The 17,539-nt window shown below is 42.8% G+C and overlaps 1 protein-coding gene and 1 long non-coding RNA gene across 4 annotated transcripts; one reads left to right on the top strand and one right to left on the bottom strand.

Annotated features, from left to right (window-relative positions):
- The first annotated feature begins 1,642 nt into the window (after positions 1-1,642).
- Positions 1,643-17,446, top strand: LOC110981200 (lutropin-choriogonadotropic hormone receptor-like). 3 transcript variants are annotated; one of them, XM_022238565.2, is made up of 15 exons: positions 1,645-1,966; positions 3,842-3,964; positions 4,686-4,811; positions 5,286-5,394; positions 5,852-5,983; positions 6,846-6,917; positions 8,086-8,157; positions 8,296-8,367; positions 9,294-9,365; positions 11,371-11,442; positions 12,607-12,678; positions 13,150-13,221; positions 13,523-13,603; positions 13,987-14,058; positions 14,439-17,446. In XM_022238565.2, exons 1-15 carry the CDS (start codon positions 1,849-1,851, stop codon positions 15,625-15,627), a joined length of 2,454 nt encoding a protein of 817 aa, XP_022094257.2. In that variant the 5' UTR covers positions 1,645-1,848; the 3' UTR covers positions 15,628-17,446. The 3 variants fall into 3 exon arrangements, with proteins under 3 accessions (XP_086987278.1, XP_022094257.2, XP_086987279.1); XM_087131152.1 differs by lacking the exon at positions 3,842-3,964 and having other exon boundaries at positions 1,643-1,966; XM_087131153.1 differs by lacking the exon at positions 3,842-3,964 and having other exon boundaries at positions 1,649-1,966; positions 5,286-5,386.
- LOC147795766 (uncharacterized) lies at positions 3,476-4,688 on the bottom strand. Its single transcript, XR_015423642.1, has 2 exons — positions 4,602-4,688; positions 3,476-4,118 (listed from the first exon to the last, which is right to left on the bottom strand). It is a non-coding gene; the product is annotated as an uncharacterized LOC147795766 (long non-coding RNA).
- Positions 17,447-17,539: the final 93 nt, after the last annotated feature.

Below are 17,539 nucleotides of genomic sequence, written 5' to 3' on the forward strand. Positions count from 1 at the left end.
AACAGAACCTCGCAGTTTTATTTCCATCTCTCTTTATTTACTTGAGCAAACCGAAGACGGACACTGCTTGGTTAAGTGCATTCCTCCATATCCAAACGACATTGCTGTGTGCCGAGATGTAGGCATTATTAGTTATTTACGACCATTTACGGCACCTTTTAATCCCGCATTAGGTCCTCAACCGCGACAAAAAAGATGATGTGCGCAGACGCGATTCAAGACTAAACGTTATTACTTTGTCCATTTTCGCTATAGGTCTTCACTTTTCGTTTCTCCAATTGAGCACGTTTTTTAGGCAATTTGTAATTAACGAAACTCACAATGTAGCGAAATTCACGCTTTATCGGCACTGATCACATTACACGTGCATATTTTGTTTAACCCGCACAGTGATACGGGTGGGCAAAGACTTGAGAGGGAAACAATTCCTGTGATGATGAGGTGACGAAAGGGTGTGCAGTACGTGATGACCAGCTGCTTGACTATGACTAGTGGTATCCAAATACATGTAGTTTAGATGTCTGGGTACAATCTTTGCTTCCCCAACTTCGCGCATGGAACAGCCGTCAGGCCTTATACTCTAAGTTGACATTGTCTTCAGTGATTCTCCATTTGGATCATTGCCTCTATTGATCCAAGAGCCAGACGTAATTTTCCGGCGCGGACTATTTATGTCCGCACGCACTCCAGCCACCAAAAATAATCGCAGACGCCTAATATGCCGTTTGATAGGGTGAAACATATCAAGAGTCCTTCACCATACTGGCACAGTTCGGAAGTATTTGGTCTAGACTTAGAGATGCAGGGGTGGGAAATGCTTAGTAGCATCCGTAACAGTTTCGAAGACAAATGCAGGTCACGTACGGTTTCCAAACTTAGTGTTTCAAAGAGGCACAAGGAAGGAATTAATGTTGGTAGGCCAGTACATATGCAAAGGTTTACCTGGGGCGATAGCATTGCGTATGTTTTGCTGCGCAGGGCAAAACGCCTACGCTTCCTCTAAACGATTGAGCCCCAACGTCAATCTAACAGCAAATTCAAAGAGTGCAGGTATACAAGTGGTTAACTCTTTGAGGTATGTTGCGCGTTATTTGCTCGCATTGTCGGCCGTATCCCACCCAAAGAATGACTCCAGGAAATCTCGTGCAAGTTAGTGTTCCTAAATTTTACAGAGAGAAAATATTCAATGGCCCAGGGAAGAACTCATATGCCGCTATGTGGCAGGAAGTTGGTGCCAGTCTTACACGCCGAAAATTCGCCCGGAATGTCATATCACCTGCGATGCTTTCCTTTTCCCTGAAATTGAAAGAGATTGACGGTCACGGCGAATGTGAAACGGGCGACTGGAGGAGGCGAACAAAGTGGCCATGTAGCGCCCTCGCGAGACAACTGATGCAACGTTGGCCGACTTGGCCGAATGCTGGCAGACAAAGCTAAAGCTTGCAGACAAAAGGATTGATGCAGTTTCCTATTCGGCCTTGCAAAAATTTGTTATTTTGATTAGGTGGGCAACCTCACAGATAAAAATGTCCAGGTTTCTTTAGGGTTACAACTAGGCCTACATGTAATTCAGAGCCTGGGTAGCGTCACCGCAATCTCACAGTCATACACTAACTATCGTACACAGAATAGCCGTAGGTAGAGCCACTTGCCGGCAGATCCGTGACAGCTTAATAAAAACCCGCAAGTGTCGTGTGGGGAGTTTCCTGAGAGGTTTTCTGTCACTCCAGGCCGTAATATACCAAGCAGTCTGCTCCAGTCATCTCCGCTTCCGTCGGGAGGAACCGTTCGCCGTGTGCAGCACCGGAGACGAGTCAGCGTCGTGACCCTCGTACCGCTAACCTTCAAATGCTGCCTGCCCTTTGTAAGGACGCGTCTGGCACTATGCTTACCTTTGTTAACCGAGGAGCAATATCACTGATTACGGCTGGTTTTGTGGTGTGCTGTTTTCTTACCGCAAGTTCTGGTGAGTACCTTACTGGAAAAACAATTATTATTAAAACAATTATTAAAGTTGAAGCCTAACAGTCAGTGACAACCCAAAATGTATCACTCAAAAGGAAATTCAATGTCCTCACACGTATTTTGGGACTAAAATCCGAATTTGTTGAGCAAGGATGAATTTTGCCATATTGAAGGCTTCATAAGTGTGATTTGTATCACAGTAATTTACGGTGGAAAAGGGTCAGTTTGAAAAAAAAAATGGTTTTGTCCGATTGAAGATTCGCCGCTATTGCACTGTGTTCCACTTAACAAGAAGAACGATAGACTAACCAGAAAACTTTTGTTTAGATATGATATCGTTTAAAATAAACGCAGATTTTTTGCGGTCCCTTTGAAACGTACATCAAACCTCACGGATAGCTTTACATTGTGCTTGAGACAGGCACCGTAATCTCTCGGACGCCGTCTTATAGATTTGGAATTCACTAACCACGTTATGATTGTTTGGTTTGTATTGCTCGTTGAAAAGGCTTTTTTTATTATGGGACATACATTGATCATGTTGACGAATTAACCACTGGGATAATTGCAGTTTCCAAGTTTAACTTTAAGATTAAGAAGCAATGCAATTGACCGGATTATTATGACAGTGGCAAACCAAAACAATTAACAGTAATAACAATAGAGCAACAACAAAATTAACAGCACGGGAGCCTTTCAGTGGATGTCTGAGAGAGAAGGGCGGCAGAGGTTCTACTGTCATTGATGTCACTTTTCAGCATTCACTTATCAGTTAACCATCAGATGCAAAATATGAGTCACTTTACACTTTCCAATTAGTACCCAAATTTGGGTCGTGGTAGTTCTCGTTATGTCTGAAACTACGGTTTCATCGGCAATATGGAAATCCGGGGAAGCATTTCACCATTAGCACAGTTTCCACCGGTGTCGAGTGAATTCCTGACCCCTAGGCATCACCAGAAGGCTCGGTTGCTTCATGCCGTTGTCGGTGAAGTGGGCCGGGCTGGCCAATCAAGGGAGATTTGTCATGACAGCTCCTCACGAAGGGGACACCGACTAACCTCACAGAAAACCGATCTTTTCATGACGTAATTTTTGCAGTTAGAAGTAGCCTTTGCCATTTCCTCAGTCTACAGCTAGGTAGATTGAAGAGCACAGTTGAGATAAAGCTGCCTTCGTGACGGCAAACGTTCACAAACGAAACGCAGGTTCATAGTACCTGCACATCATCAGCGACATATGGGCGACATCATATCGCTCGAAAAACGACCTTTATCCTGATGGCTGATACTTTTGAAACAGCAAATACTCTTGTATTTCACTGGTTCTTGAAAAATGACGTTAATGTATGGTTTCTAAAGAAAAGCATATATGCAGAGAGATTAAGCTTTCGATGAGGAACGCCATCCACAACGGATATTCCAGTTAGATATCTTGAGACGATTATTTTAGCTGATTTTTAGAGTAGGCCTAAGTATATTTTTCAGAATTAAACATGATAGATATGTAATACAGTTCGCACTTATTGTTTTATTCTCGATCTGAACTCTGTCCGATTAATTATTTGCCAGGGTTGTTGTGGTGTTTTCTGTAATGCAATTTAAGTATACCTGTTTAAGTCACCCTAGAAAGCAAGTGCAGTCGACTGCTTGACTTATATACGGGTCAACCTGATACTTTACGAGCCATCAAGTTTAATTAGCCTAAAAGTGAAACACGTCCATCAGAACAGCTGTCGTTTTTCCTTAGCTTTTCATACTTATGTCAAGTTAATTTAAGACGGCCACCATCTGTTGAGATCACTGTAGCGTTTTTGTGACCCTCAGATATGGCTCACATCTATCGCGAAGTTCATTTTCCATTCATGATCAAACAGCAAACGTTCCTTGTACGTCGGATAGCTACCACTGCATGGACGGAGGCGGGCGCTGTATCCGGCCCAGTCTTGTCTGTGACGGAGCCAAAGACTGCGCCGGCGGAGATGATGAATTTTTCTGTCGTAAGTGACCTTATTTCTTGTCAATCCTCGAGCCACCGTATTGAGTTCAGTCATAGATACCCACAAGTTTTTTTTCTTTTCAGTGTAGAGGCATGTCCACTGTCGTCTGAAAGGCGATATGGACAGCGATCCCCGGCCGTCAGTGGGACCAAAACTGAAATGGATATCACGGTTAAAAATGTATGCAATGAGTTCGAGGTTCCATACCTCGGTTATGATAAATGAATAGTGCCCTTATATTACGACTCTAAAGAATTTATTCATCCAATTGTTTTGATAAAAAGCAGTCGGTCATTGCCATTTCTTTTTCCATTTTTCCCTTTTCGGTTTACAGTGCGATGGCGTTCCAGGTGTTGTAGTACTAGTGGTGGAATAATTAATTAACTCGCAAGCGTGATTATATAAATCGTAACAGATGGTTTCCCGCTAAATATACCGAATTGCGGTAACCGAAGAATTAATTAAGGTTAGTTCAAGTGAAAGCATTTCGTAGCGTGGCTATTTGTGTCACCGATTCAAGAGCTATAGCGAGCTTGTCGCTTCAAATTACCTTCGTCGGAAGTTAATATTGCCTAGAATATTTAGTCATCACTTTCACAAATGACGTTGTGAAAATATACTCAACATGTCAAAATACCCGGATCAAATTGTCACCACGTGACATCGAAGGAAAAGGCACAGAGTGATGGTTAATTTCTTTCCATTTTTGTTTTCTTTTAAGAAACTCCGGATGATGGTTGCAGCATGGGAAGAACTCTGTGCGCAACCGACGACGCATGCGTCAACATGACAGCGGTGTGTGATGGGACAGATGACTGCCCCGGACACGGGGATGAACTAGGATGTGGTAACCAGCTTGTGTTTCTGAGTTTCTATCCGGTTCGTAAGTGTGACGTCACTTCAGTTTAAACCACGCCCACCGCACATGCACTGTACTGCACATAGAGTTACATGCATTGATCGCCGTTTACATGGAACCGGAAGTTAACGCACAACTTCAGCGAGCGTCCAATGGGAGCCTGCAAATCGTTGCGCGTCAGCCTTTGTGACGAAGTCACTTACGAACCGGATACTATAGAAGTGAATCTGCTTGCCCTGAAGAAGGTACTCAGTTACCGAAAGCTCGGCAATCACATATTTCAGAGCAATGATTTGATATTATATATTCTTGTCGATAATATAGTACTGTGGTCAGTAGTTAATCTCAATAGCATCAGAGATATATCAGGCTTACGTCAAGATTCGTTGATAGAGACTCGTGATAGACTCGAATACAACACTCTGTGTAACCGTGCCATTACTTTGCCCCCCTATCTCCCAGGCGAGCCATGTCCGCCCCAGTGCCTGTGTGGCGGCTACAACCTACTCTGTTACGGTGTGCCCTGGGATGCAGCCTCGGCTAGTTGGGTTTCCAGGGACACGGTAAACCTGTGAGTCAACACTCGGGGTGGGAGAAGAAAAACGCTGAGAGTTGATAATACATTCAAAGAGATGAACATCAATGAATTATGTGACAACTCACTCTCAAACGAGTGAAAACCACTTCAAACGAGGCGCCATATAAATTACAACTCTTTTTTGAGTTGTCTTTTTATGTTTCTTTGGCAGAATGGAGATTTTTTCACTCCAAAAGCGTGAAAACCACTCTCAAAAGAGTAAAAACAACTCAAAAAGGAGTGAAAACCACTCCAAAAGATTGGTTTTTACCCTTTTGGAGTGGTTTGATAAGGGAATCACTCATTTCGAAAGTGTTTTCTCACTCATTTGCATTTAGAGAGTGTTATTGAAGATAAACGTTGTGAAATTAAGAAAAAGTAAAGAAAAAATATTTTCCGGAATGTTTTTCTAGAAAAAATGAATAATTATACGTTTTGCCTATGTCTACAGCTTAGCGATAAACCTGGGAGAATTCCATTCCAATACCAGTCAAGCCGGTACCAGCGGGGGCCGCGGTGCATCACAGTCCGTGAAAGAAAGTATCCGTCTAGACTTCACAGAGTTCAAGCACCTCAGGATCTTGTGAGTCTATTTTGACTTTGCAACTGAACCCAAATGTCAAACCAATTTAGACTTGCAGCTGATAACCATGACAAATTGAAGTGCTTTGTGCATAAACCTCTCTGTAACTTCTCAATGCAATTGGAACGCAAATAAAACAGCATAATCGCCCAGTGAAGAAATTGAAACAAGAAAGTACCGGCGCTCATGACGGAATTATGGATGGATAATGCGCCCAGTAGGAGAAAACGAGAGCTGGGAAGTTTTAGTTTCGAATTCTTCGAATCTTTTTTATGTTTAAGCGTATATAGGCCTAGATACCCATTAACTGTGACCGTTGAGAAATCAAAGAACCGTCATGGTGTCATATTTTAGAAAAGTGTTTTCTGTGTAATGCAAGAGGACGCTGATCGGGTCCGAAAAATGCAAAACAACAATAAATTACTCCCGTGCGATTCAGCGAAAAGGGGGTGATGACGTGAGGCCGTTGAATGTTTCTTTGCTCTGCCAATTAATCTCTAAAAGGCTTTTCTCCACTAAAATGCAGTAATGGCTTCATTTATCATCCGTAAATATTCAGGACTTCAAACAGGGGTGTATACGGGTAATTGTGATATGTAAATCAATTAGGCCACATGTTTGCTTTTTCAGTATGCAATTTGGCTGGGGAGTACTCGTGGTCGACCTAATTGCCTAAAAGCTGCAGCATGGAATTATAAATTAAGTCCCATCGCCCCTAATTGGCACTACCGGTTGGATCTGGTCAACCATGCCACTTAAGAAGGTGCGGTGGAGGATTCAGGTTCATGTTGGCCTTCTTCTCGTCTGTGGGGCTTTTTTTCTAGTTGTTTATTGTGTCTTCAAACATTTTCCCCTTGAACAGAACTCTTGTGAGTGATAAAATTGGGTACCTCGACGAAGATTCATTTCCAGGCTTAAAACACGTCCACACTTTGTAAGTACACATAAACCAGCTGGCATACGTACTTATTCATAATGAATCACAACGGAAAATGCACCTGTTGGTGTTAACATGATGAGATTTCTTCAGAAATAAGCAATTCAGACTCTACAATATAGTGAGTGGCGAAGTGCATGCAGGCAACTCCCTGTGAGCAGTTGATTACTTGTATGATTTATAGTTCTTTCAAATGAACCTGACATGATTTCCCTATTAAAGTGAGCCAGTGTGGTTTGGCCACAAATTTTTTGTTCCAAATAAAGCAGCGCGTCGGCGGTCATTCGGGAAACACAGTGCACACGAGGTCTGTTCCATCAGTGCGGCCTTTGGACTGGTCCGTGTCCTTATTATATAGGGACCGGGAGCTAGCTGGTTTCTGGAGTCTGTGGTTGGTTCTGCACATGCGTAACTATTTCTTTTTATTTAGCCCTACAGAGATAATTTTTACACACAACGTTTCGCACGCGTGACAGCTGAACACATGGCTCACTGGAAAACTTCAGAAAGGTTTTTCCCCTGTAATTTTGGAAGCGGTTATCTATAAAAGCAGGTAGATACGTCTGAAAGTGTGTTGCGTGCGGAAATGATTTAGTAGAGAAAGTTTTAATCCATTCTAGAGAGTCTTCCCAAGTTTTGTCCCGTGACACTGTTGCATTGTGGGGTTATGCTAATTTCCTCATTAGCATAAACCGGCAGGATTCCTCCGGAATCATTACCCGCTATCGGTCCCTATACGTACGTTCGGAGGACGTCTATAAGACGTTTGGAGACTATGGGACGGGAACCAGTCCATGCGGTCCTACGCCGACGCAAGCGCTTTGTTCTCGAGTGACCTTGCCTTTTTTGAATACCAAATTGCCTCAATGGTCGACGGTGACTTACTCCTCCTTCGGCCTCTGCAAATAAAAAGTATTTCGGGTCGAATCATTGGCGGTAGGCTTTCCTGTTGTCTACCACTTCTCAAAACTGAAAATTACATTGCCAAATAGCTAAAGAAATGAAACCAAAATAAGTATGTTTTCGGAAGTGGCGAGATTAGAAAGCACCTGTCCAGCGCCTGTGCTGCCTTAAGGTCACACCAACCATCAAAACTGACCCTTGAGAACGAAAGTGTTACAATCTGTCTAGCATGTACTTGACCCTCTTGTCCACTTCCTTTTAGATTACTGTACAGTAACGATATCACGACTGTTCAACCAAGAAGTTTCCGCGACATGTCGGCATTACAAGTTTTGTGAGTTGTCTTTGTGCTGTTAATTGGAAATGTCTCAAAGGAATCAATATGAAACAAAGTTACTTGAGAAGTTGTGAAAATGTTAATGGTTAATAGCATTGTGAAAAAAGGCTTTTTAGGAACTTTTTTATTTTTCAGGTTTCTTTCCCAAAATGCTATCGCAGACCTACCCTATGAAGCATTTTCCGGATTGAGCAGTCTCCAGCAACTGTGAGTAGAATTATTACCAGATGTACAAGCCCTTGCTCAAGAAAAATGGGGCAGAATGTTTTTGTTTCATTATCAACACATCGTTGATGTTATCGCGCTTTCTTTCAATCGAATTCTCAACACTTTCACACACAAAAAAAAATAAGAACTGAACTTGCGTGACTGTGGAATTGTTCTTGAAACACCAATTTAATACCACAGTTTAGTTTTGGTGCAAAGGAGGTAAATTGGATATTGATCTCCTTTCTATATGGAAGCTTTCTTTCTCAAACATAGGGAACCTGGCTGAATGTGAATAGTTAATTGAGTATTTCAGCGCCAGGGTTTACCAAAACGTGGCTGGCAACTATTTTATTCTTGTCTGTCGTTCGAAAGAATCAGTTATACTGCACTTTTCAATTTGAACTATCATTCTTTCGCTTGCCAGGATTCTTTTCGAGAAAAGGATCCCATTTATCTCTTCAAAAACGCAAAACTTGTGTCATTAAATCATTATTAATTCAACATTCTGGGTATTATCAGTATGGTGTAGTCCTTTGCTAGGGTGTGATATTAACATCACAGTGTAGATCTGCAAACCATCCCCAAAATGCTTGCATACCGCCATGATAATTCTTTCTTGCATGCGTGTTTCTGAAGTTCACAATATCTTGAGTTGATTTTCGGATCAATTTAAATTTGCACTCAGTGCTGAGGGCAGGGTGAGTTCTTTCAAGCAAAATGTGTCATTCCGTTCCTCATCGTTTCCCTTGGCCTAGATGATTAAGTTGATGAAACATTTTTGAGGTGTGGTTTCCTCTTGTTTGTAAAATTTTCAACTGTACTTTTTGTAGTAGCGCATTGAAAAAGATGTTTACAATTGGTGGGCGCTGTAGAAATTCCACCATTATTTGTATTATTTCTAATTTTCTCATAATTTTGTGCAGTCATCTCAACAAAAATGCCGTGAGGAGGCTGCCTGCTGATGCCTTTTTACCGCTTCGGTCTCTAGACAGACTGTAAGTCGATTTTTAAGCTGTCTGCACGCACGCATGGTGTTTTCCACGTTCGTCATATCGCAAGGAATGTACCCGTGAAAACCGGTCACATATTACAAACAGCTTCAGCCATTCGTGAAGTGGCACTAATCCGGATACACATGCATGATTTTCGTGCCTTTTGATTTCATTAATATTATTTGATACACTCTTTGGTATGTTATTGCAGAATCGTGTTCAACTTGCACAATAAAAAAAATCTGACGCCTACATTTTGTGAGAATTTTTCACCTGACCTGTGTTTTAAATTTTTTATTTCTTTGGAGCGAACGACCTCGGGAGTGATTAAACCACATCTAACAAGAGGGTGGGCTTTGCATTTGTCCTTACTAACTCTAAGCACAAAGGTTTCAAGCAATATCAGTGTGAACAAGAGGTTTAAACGTGATTGAAGTTAACCTACCGTTAAATTTTCGATGAAGGTTCTTTATGTATACTTTCATAGTGCTAGAATTAATCACCACAGAGTGGTTTTGGAAGGTTGGTTCTCCCAACGTTTACTTGTAGCGGCCTGTAATTATCTTATTTCTGAACAAGGCCACTAGCTGATGTGAATAATTCGTTTCGAGCAAAAGTGTCCACGGTAAAACAGCCGTCGGCGGCTCCTAGTATTTGTGGATTGTCATTTCGATCACAACAGCAAAGATATCAAACTCATGTATCACATTTTCTCATAATGATTTCGTCGTGTAGCCGTCGGACCGTTAAGTTAAAAAGCCACCCGTCATCTGCTGGCTTTGTGGCACGCATGTTTTGTAAGACTTTGCATTGTATTCTAATATGACAGGTAGGCTATAGACAATATCGAAGGCAAGTCTTTCTGCGTGAGAAAGCATGCGGGCAGGATTCGTGTAATCAAATTAGCCAATACATGCCTTATCAGAGCCAAACAGGGTGTTTTTGTGAGCGAGTATTCATGCAAGAATTAAACGAGGAATGCGTTTTCTGTCGCAAGTCCTGATGGGCCTACACGTGATTTATCAAAACCCATTACCTCTAAATCTCATTTCTTCTACCTGCAGGAATGCGTTTTCTGTCGCAAGTCCTGATAGGCCTACATGTGATTTATCAAAACCTATTACCTCTAAATCCCAATTCTGCTGCCTGCAGAAATACGTTTTCTGTCGCAAGTCCTGATAGGCCTACATGTGATTTATCAAAACCCATTACCTCTAAATCCCAATTCTGCTGCCTGCAGGAATGCGTTTTCTGTCACAAGTCCTGATAGGCCTGCATGTGATTTATCAAAACCTATTACCTCTAAATCCCAATTCTGCTGCCTGCAGAAATACGTTTTCTGTCGCAAGTCCTGATAGGCCTACATGTGAATAATCAAAACCCATTACCTCTAAATTCCAATTCTGCTGCCTGCTCATCATTGGTAAATTACCATTTCTATCAGACACACATCCTTCATTTTAATCTCTGAAATAATAAATTAATTAAATCAATGAGTTCAATTTTTCGAACTAGAAGATAGATTCCTGTACCTAGCTGAAAGATATTGAACAACTGCTGTTTGTTTGAGCCAACTGAGACAAAGCGTGTTAATTATGAACCTATATATCGACGTCATCGCGGTAGACCCACATACAGTACGCGCGAAAGAAACTACATTGTTCGCTAATTCTATCCTGTTGCTTGAACCCTTATTATTGGCCACTTTAAAAAAACAAACATCCAATAGACCGATTGCGCCTGCTAAGTCACGTGACCTATAGTGGTATTAAATATCAACAAACATTGCGTCCATCAAAAGCAAAGTGTTACCAAAAATAAAGCCGAGTTACCGTACTCAGATTTCTGATATGCTGAGTACTATACCATAATTTTGCTGTATTGTTTGTAAACACTCAAACACGCGTTGATATGAGGGGCTGATATCCACCATATAGGTCACGTGATTTAGCGGGCGCAATCGGTATTTTACATCACATGCATTGTTTTCCTTTTCATTTTGAAAAAGGAATTTGATGGACAATGAAATCGACACGATCGAATACGGCGCCTTCCGAGGTCTTCGAAATCTCAAACATCTGTGAGTATTTTGATTCAATGTCCTGTGTCAATTTTCAATGAAGCAGGCCTATACCTGCTCTAAGTACTCTCTTCTTAAGGTACGCTGCAGAGATTTGTATTGCCTGCTAAATATAGGCTATGTTATATAGATTGCCGAAATCAGTTGCAGCGATTGGATAATACAGCCAAGGCTAACCTCCTCGAATAGAAGCACTCACTGATTGGTTGAAAAGTGTCGTGCTGGTGGGGAGTCGACGCGACCGTAACGCGTGCATTTCGTAGCCGTTTGTGAACCAGCGAAGTGCAGTTCCCACCAAAGAAGGGCGCGAACTTTAGTTCAACCAGTAGTCAACTGCTTTTTTACAGTGCGCATGCGCAAATCTTTGGCACTGGAACGTCCCTAGTCGGCCAATTTTTTTTAAATCTCATCGTGTTACACATTTCACCGTTGGCTGCAATTCTTGCAGCGTACGTGGTCATTGAAATCTCGTACAGTTATTATACCATGTGAATGGTTCTCTCTGTAATGATAAATGAAATCGGCTATTGGTAACCATTGGTGCGACCATACCCCTAGGCACGGACGTGTATAATAAAATCTGGACTCGCAATGCCCTTAATCAGCTTATAGAGATCATTGAATCCACTCGCAGCCATTTTACCGAGCCGAATACAAAGCTTTCCTGGTAATGCCCGCCTTTGTTCTTCCTGACGTCAATAGTAGGGAGCCAACCCACGCCTTTGTATTCGGCTCGGTAAAATGACCGCTGGTTGGCTTCTTTTTCATACAAAGGCGTTGCAAGTCCAGGTTTTTTATACACGTCCGTGCCCCTAGGCCCCAAATGGGGCGGTGTTAGTCAAGCCAAAGTTAACTACAGTCGTCGCTGGAACTTGCCCGAAGCCGCTGTTGCTAAGATATTCGCGCCCTCTCTTGGTGCTGCCCGGGACCCATATGCAGCTGCACACTTAATCAATGTCAGCCCTGTGCAGAGAATTACACTGAGAAGGCGAACAGACATGAATCGTTATTCTATACACCACGAGATTTCATCCGTTGATGTAGACAGCATCACACATGTAGCATCAGCAAATTTCATTTAAGGATACTAAATATCTCAATCGAGGTGTTTCTTTTGTCTTTTGCACTTAGAAATGTTGTTGATTTAAATGTGTTATACTACAGATTTTTGAGCAGGAACAACATAACGGAACTGATCCCTGGCGTGTTCGAGCCACTCGTACAACTTAAAGCACTGTAAGCCGTTTTGAATCATCATTCTTTGTTCTTGGGGGGAAATTGAAGGATGTCAGAAACTGACAATAAAACGCAAAACAAGTTACAGCTCATTTGATTTACGGTTTGACCAGACTAGAAATGGGGTGACTGACTTACGGTTGAACATCTGACTGCACAAATTAAAACCAGAAGGTTGGAACAAAAACGTGCATTATATAAAATTAGAATAATTTTCTTTGAAACACAAAAACGAATTCCCACTTTCATGATTAAAAGGCTAACACATCTTGATTTATTGATGACACTTCAATAGGAGACCTTGAGACTCTTGAGGGCGAGAAACACACCAGTCCTTTTACCCAGTTCGGAGCATGCGCACGTTCTGAGCATGCGTGCATAGTTCTGAGCAAGAGCAATACCATGAAAAGGGTCTTCTGCCACCAGCGTCTCAAAGTCTCCCAATAGAAAGTTTTTTCTCTACCTTGGCAGGCATCTTGATCTGAATAATCTCGTCTTTTTGAGAAACGGCACTTTCAGCGGCCTTTCCGAGCTCGAGTATTTGTAAGTATGAAAAGTGCATATCTAATCTAATGTGTCATCAACGGCCTTAAAGGTGTGGCCCCAAAGTGTGGACCACATGAAGAGGAGACAGCGTGTCGGTGCACGCTGTCATTGGGATTGATAGCCATCTTTGGTCCCAACATGTCGCAACACTCATGCACGGCTCTACAAATTGGCAGGTGGATCGTACAAGGAAGTTATGGAAATGATGCAATTTCACTATCAATAGTATCAACGTGCTATAATCGGCTGATTTTTCAAGTCATAGTTGTTTTATAATCGCTGTTTGTTTGATTGCCAGGGATCTCTCAGAAAATCCAATCATTGCAATCGAGAAAGGCGCTTTTGCAGGCTTGTCGGCTGCAATGAACGAACTCTACATGTAAGTTGACCCGTGCATATAATTATACAGACATCTCTTTCATTAAAACTAATTCTGGGGCTTGGGTGTTAACAGTGCTCAACAGGTAGATGTGGCTTTCATTGTTTAATTTTCACATTTTTAAAATTTCACATAAGAAATTATATATATCGAAAAACAAATTGAATTTCAAACTTATTGAACAGGAATTCATTACTTAAAACCACATCCCCAAATGTTTTCTGAGGATTTCCAGAAATATTTCCAACCTTTATTATTACATGTACTTGGTCGACTTTGGCAGTCGTCTTCATGATAATACAGAATATCATACTTTATTTCCAGTCTAACATCTCAGAAATTTCATCTCAGACCTTAGGATTCTTTTGTTGTGTCTTGGCCAGGGTTCAGATGAAGACGGATATTGCAGATCTGGAACGCGGCATGTTCGACGGGTTAGAGTCCCTTCATTCGTTGTAAGTACAACTTTTTAGGCGCATGTTGTGATAGGCGTCAAATATTTAGTATCATTTCAGTGGCTGGTCTTGAGAGTGGAGAGGAGGTAATCAACTCCAGATACTTTTGTCATTTTTTTTTCTGCATAGCATTGCTATGGACCATATACATCACCCAGACCAGGGGATTCTTTGCCTATAATTGTTTTTTTTTCTCAGCGGTGCTAGAAAGTCGACCATTGTAAGTCATTCTTGATGAGTGTGTCTGAAACTCACGAGGGGAACAATGGGATTTTTGCGCATTCGCCAAATATCCAATGAGCGCATAGGGTACCGCTTCACGGAGGTCGTAGTCGTGTTTATCACACAACACGATAATTGGTTGCTCCTTTCTCATGTAGTTCAGCTGATGATCACCGGCTTTGTTGTCTGCTCAGTGCCAGCACAGAGTGCCACACTCCTCCGTCACCCTTTGCCACCTGCGAGGGCCTCCTTCGCCAGACCGTTCTCCGCGCCTTCATATGGATCCTAGGTCTGAGTGCCGTGGTGGGCAATGTCTTCGTGATCTTTTGGCGCCACAGGCAGAGGCACACGGAACCGCACAACCGAGTCCAGATCTTCCTGATCCTCAACTTGGCCGTGGCTGACCTGCTGATGGGCATCTACATGGTCATGATAGGCAGTGCGGACCTGCACTTTGGCCAGGACTACTTTCTGCACGCGGTCTATTGGCGCTCGGCACCCCTCTGCAAGCTGGCTGGCGTCATATCCGTGGCCTCCAGCGAGGCGTCCATGTTTATTATCACCGTTATCAGCGTGGATAGATTCCTCTGTATTGCCTTCCCTTTCGGCAACTTTCGGCTGCGCGTTCGTTCCGCTCGGGTCACCGTGGTGATCACATGGGCGCTGTCAGGCTTCTTGAGTCTCCTACCGAACGTCATCGAGAAGTATGTCCCAGGTTTTTACGGCCTGTCAGACGTTTGCGTGGGATTGCCACTGGCTACTAAGTCGGATTACAAGGCGTCTTGGCTTGAAACGGACAACTTGACCTTCGCGTTTGTCTTCGACGAAATGGATGAGAAGACGCCGGCCTCCTATTACGCCATTTTCATGTTCATTGTCGTGAGCCTCATTTGCTTTGTGATCATTCTGGTGTGCTATGTCGCCATTTTCGTGTCCGTCAAACGCTCATCTAAGGGCGCCACCAGGAGGCGGGATCGAGACGAGGAAATCAAAATGGCAGTCAAGATGGCGCTGATCGTCGGCACTGATTTCGCCTGCTGGATGCCAATCATAATAATGGGACTTCTGTCGCAGACTGGAGCCGTCACAATTCCAGTACAAACCTACGCCTGGACAATGGTCTTTATTCTCCCAATCAACTCGTCCATCAACCCCTACCTGTACACCATATCGACCTTGATGACCCAGCGGTATCAACTACGCAAACGAAGCGCAGATGTTTCTCAGACGGCACCCCTTACGACCGGTGGCGGCAATCTGAGTACCCAGCGTAGCTCTGTGAGCGCAATCCCACCGACCTGCGTGGAAAGCACGTCACAAGACATTCCGATGATTGTCAAAACCTAATTGCTGACTCAATCCGTCTCGAGCAGAAGCACCCCCTCATCGGTTGAAAAAAAGCTATATGGTCGGGAGTGTTCATTTTGTTGGTAGCAATGCGACTGGAATGCGTGCATTTCAAACTCGTTTGTGAACCAGCGAAGTGTCAGTCCGACCAAAGGAAGAAGTTGTAGGAAAATTGCGCCCTCTCTTTGACTAGCTGGAGGCTCATACAGCTGAGGTGTGCATTCAGAAAGCGCTCCTCGAAACGGACGGAGGGTGGTTAAACTTCGCTTTTTTGCAGAGCATGAATTCAGGAGCAGCCTTCACAAAATGTCTTCAAAGTATCATCATGAAACAGTGCGCCCTGAATAGTTATGGTTGAACATCACCTCTGCGCTAAAAATGGCTCACAGGCCCCCTGACTGGCTACTTTCAAGAAGCAATGGTGAAAGTTTTCTGCCATATCTGTCATATCCCCCAACGTTCTGACTTGACTGGCCTATAGTGAAAATCAGTGTGATCCGAAGCCGTTTAATAACTGTCTTAATTTCAATACATATCGTCTGGAAGTAATATGAGTGACCAGTGATCAAAGTAGAAATAATTAAGCTATATAGCAATGACAGAGTAAAATAAAGTACTGGACCACCTCAGTATTGGTACTTACTTGGAAACGTCCCAAAATCTGTGTAAGTCATGTTTTGGTTTGATGAACAGTACCAATGAAATTCCTCCATTAATTAAGAAACGTGAATTTTCAAATAAATGTCTCGTCTCTACCCTCTTCCTCCGTCCTGCCTCTTCGGTTGATTCCCAAATTACCGCTTCTTCTGTTCCCGTAACGTCATTGGTGCCCGTTTACATAAACAGGAAAACAGGGAAGCCCGCCTGCATGACATAGAACACAATAGTTTCCTATGGCATTTTGTACACTGAGAGCGGACAGACAGTGCGACCTGAGCGATTTTTCAAGGGTGCCATGCCATGAGACAGTGCGATCTTGCCAATCATCGGTCTCAGTTGGTATGACGTCATTGACTTACCCGCTTGGTACACCTTCAGTGGGAGAGTGCCCTTGTTACCAGAGCATCTAGGTCGAAACTTCCTACTCACCGGTTTTTCAGAACCACATTTCTCCTCCAAAACTCCCCTAAGGCCGGTTCATACTTCAGGCGAAAGCGAAGCGAATCTGACGTCACGACAAATTTGCAGGTCATTTTCGCTTGAACTGAAACTGGGTTCAACTTTTACAAATTCTCAATGCCAATATTTGACCTGCCCTCACAAATTCGCGTGAGTTTTCGCTTTCGTGGCAAGTATGAACCAGCGTTTATGTGGTGCATTCGCAAGCCTCATGCTGTACCTCAAGTCCTGAGCAATTATTGTGGAGAGTATAAATAAGTTGCCAGCGAAGCTGCTCTCAACCTACAATTGCAAAAATATTACTTTTCGTCATAGCTTTCCATTATTGACTGAGCTGCGTGATGAATGGCAATTAATTTGTGGCCTGAAGTCCAGAGCCCTCACATCAAGTAAAAATTGCGGTTGATGAACAGCCCCCAAAATATCACAAGCCTAGAGCATCAATAGGCCTGCAGTAGATCTTCGGCAGGAACAACGGCCATGCACCCGGAGCTAATGTAGTGCTTAAAAGAATTGTAGTTCTTTGTGGTGTTATCTGTTTGAATTTAAATATTTACCAAAGTGTCATTTGTAATTAACTCAATGGTATCTCAACTTTAACACCGACTAAAAGCTATTTCGTTCATCAAAATGAAGCTTCAGTTATTACACTTGAGTTCGTTGATATTAGGGTCAACAATAAACTCAAATAAGGTCACTACACGGTGTTATGTTCATCCTCTGTGCAGTTGGTTTCTTGTTTTTTTCCACCGATTTCTATCCTGTTGAAAATACTACAGGGAGGCTATATCTT

The sequence above is a fragment of the Acanthaster planci genome, linkage group LG21 (genome assembly GCF_054643075.1).
Source record: "Acanthaster planci isolate LZ-2023a linkage group LG21, COTS_SCS, whole genome shotgun sequence".
Classification (NCBI taxonomy): Eukaryota; Metazoa; Echinodermata; class Asteroidea; order Valvatida; family Acanthasteridae; genus Acanthaster; species Acanthaster planci.